This window comes from the organism of the source record quoted next, unplaced genomic scaffold (genome assembly GCF_019419815.1).
Source record: "Pyrus x bretschneideri cultivar Hongxiangsu unplaced genomic scaffold, Pyrus_bretschneideri_v1 Contig3, whole genome shotgun sequence".
In the NCBI taxonomy this organism is placed as follows: Eukaryota; Viridiplantae; Streptophyta; class Magnoliopsida; order Rosales; family Rosaceae; genus Pyrus; species Pyrus x bretschneideri.
The window spans coordinates 10050146-10063912 of NW_025999612.1; the positions used below are offsets into that span (position 1 = coordinate 10050146).

At 35.7% G+C, this 13767-nt stretch overlaps 1 protein-coding gene across 1 annotated transcript; it reads left to right on the forward strand.

Annotated features, from left to right (window-relative positions):
* Positions 1-6570: 6570 nt before the first annotated feature.
* Positions 6571-11730, forward strand: LOC125479810 (nucleobase-ascorbate transporter 6-like). The gene is made up of 15 exons (XM_048589850.1): positions 6571-6906; positions 7221-7361; positions 8198-8295; positions 8413-8589; positions 8894-8994; positions 9139-9214; positions 9305-9364; positions 9487-9671; positions 9849-9945; positions 10041-10127; positions 10386-10444; positions 10551-10642; positions 10758-10835; positions 10942-11102; positions 11201-11730. Exons 2-15 carry the CDS (start codon positions 7250-7252, stop codon positions 11417-11419), a joined length of 1602 nt encoding a protein of 533 aa, XP_048445807.1. The 5' UTR covers positions 6571-6906; positions 7221-7249; the 3' UTR covers positions 11420-11730.
* Positions 11731-13767: the final 2037 nt, after the last annotated feature.

Consider the following 13767-nt stretch of genomic DNA (forward strand, 5'->3'; position numbering starts at 1 on the left):
CCTTCCTCAATCTTCACCTTTTTCTCCGTTCGGCTGAGTCTTAGCTGGGGTTTTGAAGCGCCGCCACAGAAATGGATTGGGGCAACGTCACGGCGGAGGATGTGATCGACGCCCTCTGCGAAGTCGACTGGTCGTCTCCGCCACACCCTCTCTCTAAATTCTTCTCCAAGTTCACCATCCCCAGATCCTTCTCCAAATGAAATAGCCGCCTCAAATGCAATCTTTACTAGTATGATCCCTCCCCCTTTCTCCCTCCCTCTTCTCCGTTGCTGCATCTCTGACCCCTACAAACAAACAAAGATTTGTCAATTTTTTTTTACTTTCTTTTTCTTATATGGTCAGTACCAAACATAGTATAAATAATACGATCATTAGTCTGATACTGTACCAAACGTCCAACTAATTTAGTCAGTACTATCCGATGACTATTTATCCTATTCGACAGAAATAGTCAATACAGTTTGAGTTAACAAATGAGGCCTTAGTGTACTAAACAGTATTCTCGGTGCACCAAAAAGTTTCTCTATGATTTGGCCAAGATTGTCCCTTTATCTCAATCTTAATCTTCAATTAAAGTTAGGTGGGGTTTGAATCCATTTTAAAAGGCTCCTACCAATATGATTTCGACATGTCGTCCTTGTCCTTGTCCAAGTTGATGGTAGAAATCTACATATTAGGATCCTCTCCTGAGTTTAGGAGGCTAAGCTTCCTAAGTAAATCATACGGATTGTTGGATCAAAATTCAACGGTTGCAAATAAGAAACCTCTCTAAAAATTATAATAATTATAATCGTTAAATTTTAATCCAACAGATCGTGTAATTTGCTCAAAAAGCTCAACCTCTAAGCTCAGAAGAGAACCCTAATCCAATTTCTACAGCACTACAAAGAAAAAGACAAACTTGCTCAGCTCCACCTGTATTATATATATTCATCAAAGATTCTTCCCTTTTGTTTGAAATATATTCCCATAGTGCAATCTCTTTTTCTATTATTCTTTTCTGCCCTTCTCATGTGAACTTTTAAATTTTTTTAATTTAAAAAAAAAAAGACAAATCGGTGGTTTTGCCCTATAATTCATTTTTTTTAGCCTTGGAATACTTATATAGATATTTCAGCATTTTTTGATCGTTATTGTTTGGCTCATCAGCGTTAAGATTCGAACTCAAGACATGCTATGTGGACATTAACCTTTTTATAATTTTTTTCCAGATGTTGACAAAGTTGGTCTATATATCAATCAATATATCCACTAATCTTTCAATATGGCATAATTGAAGCTGTCATGTGGGTGCAGAAAATTTGAGGTAACATAATGATTCATCCCAAGTTTTTTTAATTACGATGCAATTTTTTAGTTAACAACCAACCTTTCCTCAATCTACGCTATCATGATACCAACATCACATAATGACTTCCATTGATCTCTTTTACCACAAGGCTTGGCTCCCCTAACTTTTTCACTAAAATATTGCTGCTAATACTCGAACATTCGAATTTTAAGTTCTATGTTGAATAAGTTAATTGATGCAAACGCAATGAAAAGAAACGAAATAAAATGAAATGAGAATTGAAATTTAGTTTTTACTATTTTTTAGTGTCAGAAAATATTTGAAAACTCTAAAGGAGCCTGTTCTAGTACTATTATAAAACCGCAGAGAATTAGAAACAAAACCTGAACAATATCATAGGAGAAAGGAACAAAAACACAAAGAAAACACCCTAAATATTTCCTTCAACAAAAATGTCCAAATTTTCACCCATCTTCCAACAAGAAGTGGGATATAAGCACTTGTAAGTTATATTCAGAATTTGAAATTACAAGTCACGTAAAATTGAAAGTTACATATGTTACATCCCACATCGACCAACGGAGATGAGGTGATATGCCTTATATGTACATTCCATATAGCACGAGGCATTTTGGGAACTCACTGACTTTGGATTCCATCGGAACTCGAAAGTTAAGCGAGTTCAGGCGAGAACAATCCCAGGAGTGATGACCCACTGAGAAGTTACTTGTGAGCTCCCAGAAACAAAACCATGAGGAAATAGTAAGCCCAAAACGGACAATATCGTGCTACAACAGAGTCGGTCTGGGATGTGATAACATAACTAAATTAATTTGATACGCCAAAAATGCCTCAGCTTTTATTCCAACATATATTTTCATCTCCCCGTAATTTATTATGCTGCAAATACATATTTTTATTTCACGTCCCGCATTAGTATTGAATAAGTTATAGAGTTAATTTGAACTCGACGTTTCTAGTTCTTTCAATATTGTTGATGATAGTACGTATAGTACACGTTATCTCTACGCAATACATGATGTGCTACATCCCAAAAAGTAATTCCATGTATCGAATAGTGCCAAAAAGACCTTCAAACAAAATAATTAGTGTTTCGGGAGAAGAGGAGTCGCATTGGCAGGTCACACCGACTTTTTTTTGTATATTTTGACTTCCAATAGATCTCTCTGTATTCTCTACATTCCATCTTGGTAACAATTTGACTTACATTTTACTCCAAAATTAGAATTTTTACCGGTCATGACTTTTAAGAAGCATCTGTAATTAGTTTTTGCAGATGGATTCTCGAACGAGAAAAATGATCCAACAGCTTCAAAAGAATTGAACGAGAAGCCATATGAAGTGAAAATTTCATGTACTGTTCTGTAAAATGGCAGTAAGTGTGATTTATCTATCAACTTTTCCACTATCACTGCTAAAAAATCAAACCCTGGCTTACATAAAGTTGCCAAAGTACGCTTAACTCCTAGATTTGAAATCGAATATATACGATACAGGGTATGAAAATATGTATATTATTAGGCTAAATTGTAGTAAAGGTCCCTAATTTATACCATGAGTTTAGTTTTCGTCCTTGAACTCTACTAATAGTTTATCTCGTCCTCGAATTATGTCATTTGTTGCACTAGTAGTCTTTTTCGTTAATTCCGTCAACTTTTCCGTTAAGTTTAGGAATAAAATAGAAATTTCATCAAAAAAATACGAAAATGATTATTTTTTAAAGAGAAAGACTTGGCTCCTTAAGGATTGAGGAAGAACTCCTCAAAATACCTCGTGACCTATTTACAGAATTCCGTTCTTATGGTAGGAACTTCTTAAGGATTAACTACACGATCTTAGTTTTAATTGATTTTTTGCAAAGATGATCTTTATATAGTGATTTATGATATGAACGGTTCCGATTATAAACACGAAATTTTAGGACACGAAGTATTTTGAGTAGGAATTCCTCCTTAACCTTAAGGAGCCAAGCTCTTTTTATTTTATTTTAAATAAATTAGTTTTTTTTTACGAAAAGACCACTATACCCTTAAATTGACGGAAAAGAAGACAAATTTGACTAAATGAGCATTCATGCAACACAAAGTTGGAAGATGCGTGAAATTAATATGAGAATTTAGGGACAAAAACTAAGCATGGGTCAAATTCAATGACCTTTACTGGCTATTCCCACCGCAAGCAAAGTTAATGAGCCATGTAATAGGCGATTAGTTTACGGAAGGCGCTTGAATTAACCGCACGCGCCGAATTGACACCTTATCCAATTTTTGGGTCAATCCCCCTTTTGTACTACCAAAAATGAATTATACGTGTTACTATCACAATAGAATCAGAATTCCTAATATATATATATATATATAATGTATTATATATCAACTTTATATGTGTTACTATCACAATTACTTCAGCAGTTAATCAGTGGACTGTAATGGCAACACTTGTTTCAGTACACACCACACTGGCACCTAATTATTGATTAACTCATGTTTGATTGCCATTTAGATTATCATCTCCAAAGTTGCGTCTGCATTACCTATCATCAATTGTTAATCATTTCTCTCTATTTTTTGCTCAACGAGGTAAAAAGAGAGACGTAGGTAATATAGCGGAATATGGCATTTGTTCCTCATCTTTAATTCAATTGAATCAACTAAAATTTTGTAATTGTTAGTCTCTTAACTCATCAGAACCTGTAGATATGGTTATTTTCGTTAACTCTGTTAGAACAGTTGTCAAAATGAGCTACGTATCACGCATGTGAAGTTGAACCAAGGGGCAAATATGGAAAACCAAATGAAAATATTGTAGCAATGTTCTGTCAACTACAACCCAATTGGAGAAATGATCTCTTAACTTTAATCCAATTGGAGGAATGATCATTCAACTTTAATCTAATTGTAGTAATAGTCATTTCAACATAACTTATTTTGACGGAGTTGACAAAAATAATCATAACTGACCGTTGCGGTGAATTAAAGGAATTTCTGGACAAAAAGTGGACTTTATGGACAAAAAATGGACTTTTGAGGTTACTTTGTGACACAAGGCAGAAAGTAGGAGAAGAAAAAGGGTTAATGTGTGTCATTATCTATAGGTTTGCTTGAAAAACAAGAAATTAAAAAGGAAATCAAAGCCAAAACTTGTGATCAGGAAAGATTAAAATATTTCTGTGAGTCTTTTCAACCCCGAAAGGCTTGTCATCAATTGTTCTCATTTTTAAGGGGAAAAAAAAACAGATGGGGGTTTAAAAATCGCAGGAAAAGAAAAGAAAAGAAAATGGTAAAAGGTGGCAGCTAGATAAGAGATTTTTCAATGTGACTGGTACATGAGGTGGTATATCACGTGTTACTATACAAATAATATGATTTGTGTGTCAAAAAATTAATAACTTAAAAAATAAATTTTTTACTATTTACATTAAAATACGTAAAATACCATTCGTATTCTCAACATATTTAAAAATTTTTCCAGCTGAAGGAGAAGAAATGCAAATGTGTAGTCAAGAGCGAGGAGACAGAAACAGGAGGGATTGGGGGAGGGATTGACTGGAATTGGGATAAGAGAATTTGTCGGCTGTCCTTTCCTTCCCCATTGGCCCTTGCTGTGGGCCCCAATATTCATCTAGTACAGGCACCATGTGATCGTTTTGCTTCAAATGACCAAAATGACCCGGGTGTAATTGTACTTTTGGTGACCAATAAAACAATATTTCTTACATGCAAATTTTTAAACGTAATCAAGTTAGTTAATTGAATGAATGTGGTCTCCTCTTCTAAATTTGAATTTCATCTCCTTAAACAAAATTTGAATTCTATCTTATACGTTTCAAACAATTTAATGAACAACGACAAAATAATAAGATGATGGGCTCCGGGCACCCACGAAGAAGAGTCAAAGGTTTTGGGCATGTAGCTCTCCCCGTACCCCTTCCTCGAGTGGTTTTTGTGTGAGGGATGTGCTTACCAAAAAGCGGGCTTGAAGCTCTTTCGTTACCAGTGAGCCGACGTCGATGCTTGTTGGTCATGACTACTACCAAATATATAGACTATTGTTTGTATCAAATTAAGCACACTTTATTTCATTAGATTTTGAACTTCAATAGGTAATATCAAATCTTAAAAGAAGAACACACCAAAATTTTCTTCCAATGATTGTTGTGTCTGAAAATTTTAATCTACACCAGGTTGATGTTTCTTCACCATTAAATTTTTTTCTGTTATTTTCATTACATTTTATTTTAGAATTGGGAATTGTTTTGGAGTGCCAATAATAATTCTCTTGTTATTTTGTAACTAATGATGTTTATTCACTTTTTATAATTTAAGGGGTATTGCCACTTAGTACTATGGTCTAATGGTATTCCTTTTCATTTGTAAGTGAGAGATCTTATGTTCGATTTTCGTTAAAGGTGAATTTGAATCACATTATTGCAAGTCCATTATGAAGTTTTGTCTATCCCTCCTCTTAGTGTAGATAATATTATTTATTAAAAATAAATAAGGGGTATTAACGTCTTTCAACAAAATCATCAAATCTTAGGGGATGTTGGTAACCGGGCAATTGATATTGCCAAGAAAGGGACCTTTATCTGACACAACGCAAACCCAAACGGCGTCGTTTTCTCTTCACTGGTTCACACAATGAATTGAATCAGTGCTTTCGGGGCTTTGCTTTCAACGGGTAAGCCTTCCTCTGGCATTTTGCACAGCTAAACCACACTGAGAGAAGAAAGAAACAACCAAATATACCTCCAAACAAATAAATACATATAATTTTATTAATCAAAGAAAAACTTTATATAAAGATGTCGAGAGACGTTGAGTCACACAATGAACTGATTATAATCAAGTATTGAATTTATTGTTCACAAAAGTTGAATCGTCATTTATAAGAATCAAACTTGAGACTAAAACAAATAATAAACTCGCTATTCATAAATTTTTCGTTTATACACATAGATAAACATCATAATTCATAAAAATCAATCCTTAGACTCAAATAAATTTTAAACTCGTTATGTTATAAGTACATATAAATTGAAAAAAGTTGAGATTTCTCTACAAAACTAGTCACAATATGATAGTATCTGAATCTCTTATAATCTCTTATAAAATTTCTCCTTTCACCGTTATATTGTGTTATTAGTAAATAATTATTTTCTGTAGAGATCAATAAATGAGGTTTGGTAGGGGGTATTTTAATGTCAGAAGGAGCTGTACATGTAGGTAGTGTGTTCAATGATAATTAGCTCGTAGAGAGAGAAACCCTTTTTTAACATTCTAGAGAGAGAAAGTGAAGAGTACAATAATCCATTTTTGCTGCCCTCAATCTCAACTTCCTTTTGTACATCATTTCACATTCCTCTTCTATCTTCACCTCCTCCCCTCTTAACTGGGTTTACTGTGCTTTTGCTCCTCTAAACACTTGGATTTGTTCCTCTCTCTCTCTCTCTATATACTCTCTCTCTACACCCATCTGAGCTAACAGCTTGTAGGTGTGTGGTGGGGTACATGGATTTTTGACTTCAGAGGAGAGCTTCCCACTTCCATATACTTTGGCTTTTGCTTCAGCTTGTTGCTGCTGTTTTAAAAAAGGTGCTTTTCTGCTTGGCTTTCTGCTTTTCCCGATTATTTTCTTTGTGCAAATTATTATTCCCTCTATGAACACTCCATCAAGCTTCTTGTTACACCATCACTCTCTGCTTTCTAATTTTTAATTATTTTCACAGTTCCCATCTCTATTATTTGGTAGTTTAGTGAGTTGTGCATGTGATTTGTTCAATCTTTTGGATCATCACCCTGCTGACTGTTCCCCCTGTTTCTTCTCACTTCAGTGGGGTTTTTGCTAGATTTGGGATCTGGTTTTTGCTTAGATTTGGGTTTTCATAGTGTTTCTGGTGTTTTTCTAGTGAGATAAAGCAAGTTCAGAGGAGGAATCATGGCAGGCGGAGGCGGCGGCGGAGCTACAAAAGTGGATGAGCCACAACCACATCCACCAAAAGAACAGCTACCCAACATTTCTTACTGCATTACAAGTCCACCTCCATGGCGTGAGTGCCTCTAATCCTACATTCAATAATTATTTTACTTGTTTTGCTATTTGGGATTCTAAATTTCTAAGCTGTTTTTCACGTATTAATGATATTGTAAGATAAATGGCGGATCTTTAGTTTCTGAGTGTGATTCTTTTGGATCTTTTTGGTATATCTGAAGCTTGTGTTAGATAATTCCACTCTTTAATTTATTTATTTAGGGCACGAGATTCCTGTATTTTAATTGTTGAAAGTAGCTTTTTCTTTGGTAGATACCACTTTTTGAAAAGGAAATGGAAAGTCGAAATTCTATGTGCTTTTGTTTTTCTTAAAAATTTACGTTCTTTCTTCTTCCCCTTCTTTCCTTTTTCTTTTTGGAATTGCGTTTCTGGATGGATTTGTTTTAATCGTTACTATATTTTGTTAATTGCTTATTTGTCTATTCTTTGCTTGGGTAGCTTTACTGATTAAGTGTTAGTACTATTTTTGGGAACCTGGTATCTTGTTTTTCATTAGTCGGAAGCTAAGCTATGTGCCGAATGCTAATTTGATGGGAATCAGTTTGACTTTCGATTTCTGTTTATTGGTTACCTGTAAAATTCTATCATGGCCGCTATGGTTTCTCGTTTCTTCTTTCGGCTTTGGCAAAGCATTTCCGTTACTCTTTGGTTACCTGTTTTACCGCCTTTATATGTTAAGGAATTAAAGGAATTCAAATTGAACATGTCACATTTCAGATATGGGGTAATTTTAATTTTGCAGTGCAGTTGAACGTCATTACTCTTAAATCCTGTTATTACTTCATTTGTTAGTCATAAATGATTTAACAAAATCACGGCTCATTTTTGGTCCAGCCGATGCCATTCTCCTTGGTTTTCAACACTACCTTGTGATGCTTGGAACTTCAGTTCTCATCCCCAGTGCTCTTGTTCCCCAGATGGGAGGAGGAAATGTAAGATCCAAAGAACTTTTTGCACAAATTCTAATTGACATAAGCCATATATTGTACTTTTCTTCAAAATCGACCAACTGTATATATGTATAAACGTGTCTCTCGCTATTATTATAGGAAGAGAAGGCCAAGGTGATCCAGACCCTGCTTTTTGTTGCTGGTTTGAACACATTGAAACAGACTTTGTTTGGGACTAGACTACCAGCAGTGATTGGAGGGTCGTATACGTTTGTCCCGACCACAATTTCCATCATATTAGCTGGTCGATTCAGTGATAATCAAGACCCTATAGAGGTTTGTTCTGAAGTCCATCCCGTTTCTTTTGAAGTCATTTTATAAACCTAATTGTTTGTCACCTGGTGCATAACAAAAGGATTCATCAGGTAACCGTAGTTGTTTTTGATATGTGTCAAATGAACTTGCTGGAAGGCGTACACTAAGTGCTGATGTACTACTTACTAGAACAGTAATTGTTTTCTAAATTTTAAGGGGAAGATGAGTTTTATGCATTCAAATATCGACAATTCTCATGTTCATCTGCAGATACTTGACTGTAGGCTTGCAGCTTGTGACTATGTTTTAATGTCTTTCATTTCAGAAATTTAAGAGGACAATGCGGGCGATCCAGGGTGCTCTTATTGTTGCTTCAACTCTTCAGATAGTCTTAGGCTTCAGTGGCCTTTGGCGTAATGTTGTAAGGTTGGTCCTAAATAAGTGGCACTCAATTATGGTTGTTAGAAAAATTAGTATAGTACTTTTGAGATTCATACAGAAATATTTCAGTTTTCTTGCTAAGCTTAAAAAGTCATGGTGATTAAAGCTCTACAAAAAAATTTTCTTCAGGTTTTTAAGCCCACTTTCAGTTGTTCCTTTGGTAGCAATGGTTGGTTTTGGACTCTACGAGTTAGGTTTTCCAGTGGTAAGTGTTCTTCTGAGATGTGTATGGGCGCATAATTATGGTGAATAATATTCTGACAATTATTTCTTAATGCTTCTCCTGGATATTTAGCTTGCCAAATGTGTGGAGATTGGACTGCCAGAACTTGTCATTGTAGTATTTATTTCTCAGGTGATGGTCCTTAAACGTGTTTGAATCCTTATTATGTCTCCTGCCTTTGTGGCTGTTATCTTGGTAACCTTAGGGAAAATTATTCTTGTAAGGCTAATATTGTTTTTGCAATGTTGATGCAGTATATGCCCCACATAATTCACAGAGGAAAACCTATATTTGATCGTTTCGCTGTCATATTTTCCGTGGTGATTGTGTGGATATATGCTCACCTACTCACTGTTGGTGGAGCATACGATGGTACTGGCCCAAAAACACAGGCAAGCTGCCGTACTGATCGTGCTGGACTTATAAATGCTGCTCCGTGGTTAGTATGAAATGTGTTCTTAATACAGTTTTAACAGGAATTTAAGACATGTTATGAAGTTTAAATCCTTGATTTGTCTTCGTTAAATGGTAAATATTTGGTCACTAGCACGGCTTACGTTTTGATTGGTACCAACATTTATTGGAAATGAATCCTTATTAGAATCGGGGTTTGCAGGATTAGAGTTCCATATCCCTTCCAATGGGGAGCACCTTCCTTTGATGCTGGTGAGGCCTTTGCTATGATGGCAGCGGCTTTAGTTGCACTTGTTGAGGTTTGTGCTCCTTACCTTCTTGTTCTCTTAAACTGATATTAGTTGATAAGCCAAAATTCATAATCTTCATTACTCTGTATTAATTGATAAAACAGTCCACTGGTGCCTTCATCGCTGTGTCAAGATTTGCTAGTGCAACTCCAGTGCCACCTGCTATTCTGAGTCGTGGAATTGGTTGGCAGGTATAAATCTTATCTATGTGTGAATTTTATTTTTCTACGATTTTCTTCGACGTAAACTTCTGTGATGCTTCCAAACCTGAATGTGCATCAATCTATCAATGCTATCTTTCCGTTATACTGAAGAGCAAAATATAATGCAGTTGTATTTTCTCTCCCTGCATATTGGATTCAGTTGTGCATTTTGAATTGTCGAATGATCATGCTCTCCCAAAACACTTCGCACTCTTGCGTAAATAATTGTGTAAATGCTTTTCTTAGGGAGTTGGCATTCTGGTTTCGGGCTTGTTTGGAACTGTGACCGGATCTTCAGTATCTGTGTAAGACTCTCAATAGTAAACATTTATGCTGTATAACATCCTACTTCATTAAGTGAAATTGACAGTTTCTCCCTTAGTTCTGAGATTTCCCTTTGTCTCTGAACAGTGAAAATGCTGGTCTTTTGGCGTTGACGCGTGTTGGCAGTCGAAGGGTTGTGCAAATATCTGCTGGTTTCATGATATTTTTCTCCATTCTGGGTAAGTTATTAACGTATGAGGTATTCTGATTTGATTGTACATTATAATTTATGTAATGGTGGCAACCATTTGTGACTGTTTTGTTTCTGTTGCTCAACATTTCATCATTGTACAGGCAAATTTGGAGCACTCTTCGCGTCGATTCCAGGGCCAATCTTCGCTGCTTTGTACTGTCTGTTCTTTGCGTATGTTGGTATGTCCAGCTCATTTGACATGTGCTAGCAGACATAGATGGCTCATTCATTTTTATATCAGATTATTATATGATGTATTTATTCCATTTAATCATGCATTCACAGGTGCCGGAGGTCTTAGCTTTCTTCAGTTCTGCAACCTGAACACCTTCCGAACAAAGTTCATATTAGGCTTCTCTATCTTCATTGGCTTGTCCGTGCCACAGTACTTTAATGAGTACACCGCCATCAACGGTTATGGTCCAGTCCACACAGGAGGAAGATGGGTATGCAATTATTGTAAAAAACCCGTATAGATTTCCTTGAATCATGCAATTATTTGTTATGATCTTCACTAACATAAATGCTCACCTGTTTTTGGCAGTTCAATGATATGATCAATGTCCCTCTACAATCAGAAGCTTTTGTCGCGGGCTGTGTCGCATATTTCTTGGACAACACGCTGCAACGAAAGGATAGTTCAGTTAAGAAAGACCGAGGTAAAACGTGGTGGAACAAGTTCCGGTCCTTCAAGGGGGATTCAAGGAGTGAGGAGTTTTATTCGCTGCCATTCAATCTAAACAAGTACTTCCCATCTGTATGAAGAAGCTTGTGGTTTGGAGTTTTTAAAGGGGAAGCGGAGTTACGGTGTGTACTGATATCCATCCCAAGTTCTCGATAACTTTTCTGTGATCCCTCCGTTTCTTTGCTGATATATAAGATTTATCTTTCCCTAAATAGGATGTTGTTATAGTTCGTAAATCCAACTGGGGGTGTCGATTAAAGTTAGCACTGAAGCAGTTGTGTGCTCTCCAATTTTATTTCATTTTTTCATATGTTTGATATTACTACTCACTGTCTAAAGACATCTGGAAATTTGATGGCACACTCTGAATGTCAACACTTCCTTGATCACGTTCGGAAATTTTGGTCTTGCCAAAGTGTTCCCGCTTAACATATCCATGTTCCGTAAGCGAGTCTAAAGTCAGTGATTTTTTAGTATGCTTTTGTGAATACGTTGAGATTCTTGATCGTTGGATCCTTGTTCGTTGAATTCGCAAACGCACACTAACCAATCCATTGTTTTAAAGGAAAACCAATGAAAAGAGTTTGAAAATTTTGAGTCTTAACGATAAGGACAAAACAAAGGGTAAAGTGAATAGTATCATGATTGACTTTTTAATGTAAAAATGTGGTTTTTGGTTAAAGTGAACAGTATTAGGAGCTTTTTGTTAAAGTTCCCTTGCTTTAATGATTGTCATACACAGAAAATAGTCCTCTAGTCCATTTGGATGAACTTATTAGAGTTTCTTTTGATTTGGCTGAAAGATCTTAAACATGCTACTGATTTTTCATGACTCTGCATTTCCAAGAAAATTCAATGTCTTGCATTTGCATGTGTTGGCTAGTTAACTAGTACCATAGAACTGTAAACGGGGCGTAACGACATTAACTAAAGCGAATGTGCTCCTCTCAATAAAATCGAGACCAATTTCCCCTTTTCGCAGTTTAGATTGTTCTTATTTCTTTTCTTGACCAAGAAAAGAACATAACATACAAAAATTTTGTGGTCCATCCAACAAGTTGGAGCAGCATTTGGATATATCAGTTTTGGATTTGGAATGAATTCAATTGAGATCTATGTTATTGATGGACCCAAAATATGGTGAGACCCACTGTAGTGTGGTTGATCCAGACAATTTCTTAGAGCCCAATTACACCAGACCCACTGAAATCCCATTCCAATTAGTAAGCAGATCAGAGCATAGGTATCTCTTGGATGGGAGATTCTTTGATTCCAACCTACCAGCTTGTACTACATATGTTCATCCTTGCCACTTGACCATTGGTTAATTGAACAAACAAACAGTCAACCTGGTTAAAAAGAAATTCAAAATGTGTTAATTATTCTCAAGGGGCACTAGATTCAGTCGCTCATCTTGTAATGCATCAACATTTAACAGTTGATTGAGTCTGTCGATCTCCAACAAATTAACATCCGACTCACAATTATTCACATGGAGAACCAAAGCTGGCATCATTCTAAATTATCTGAAAATCTCCCAAAAAGTAGGAGAAATTTTCCAAGGTGATGATTAAGGGTGATAAACTAGACAGCCCATAATTCAATAGGAAAACTAATGAAAATGGTTTGAAAACTTTGAGTTTTAATGATAAGGGTAAAATAAAGGATAAAGTGAATAGTACCATGATTGACTTTTTAGTATAAAAATTTGATTTTTCGTTAAAGTGAACAGTACTAGAAGTTTTTTGTTAAAGTTCTCTAATTCAATTTGATAAAAATCCTTATGTTCGGAAGAAAGAGGAGACGTGTCTTACTCGAAGATCACTTCACCAATTTAAGCACTTATTTTTAATAATTCAAAAAAGAAAAAAAAAAGAGGGGATATTCCAAACTAACAACACTTTCCGTTTTGTAAGGGTTGGAACAACGTCGTACATAACCTTATCCTTATTTTGTGAAAAGACTGTTTTCATGATTTCAACACATAAACTTTTAGTCACAAAGGAGCAACATTTCCGTTTCGTCAAAACTCATCTTAAAAAAAGAAAAGAAAAGAGAAATGTACTTAAAATACAGGCGAGAGGATTTTATTAGCATATCTTCTTGGCTTTTGGTCATAGGTTAGGGGTACAAAAAACCAGAAGAAACAAAAACCAGCAAATTAATCAAATCTCACAACATCCTATCTGCTGTTTGGTATGGGAAATTAATAGAAATCCAACGTTTTATTGCCTAATGGAAATGACAATGCAAGGGACCTACAAATTAATACACAATGGGAAAGAAACAAAAAACAAGTCGGATCATACAAAAATTCCCAGAAAGTACTCATCTCCTAGCTGCTGCTGTTTGGTGGGAGGTCCAATTAGAGAGACGACGTCGAATGCATGCCAAGGGAATGGCAATGGGACCAACACTATTGTTAC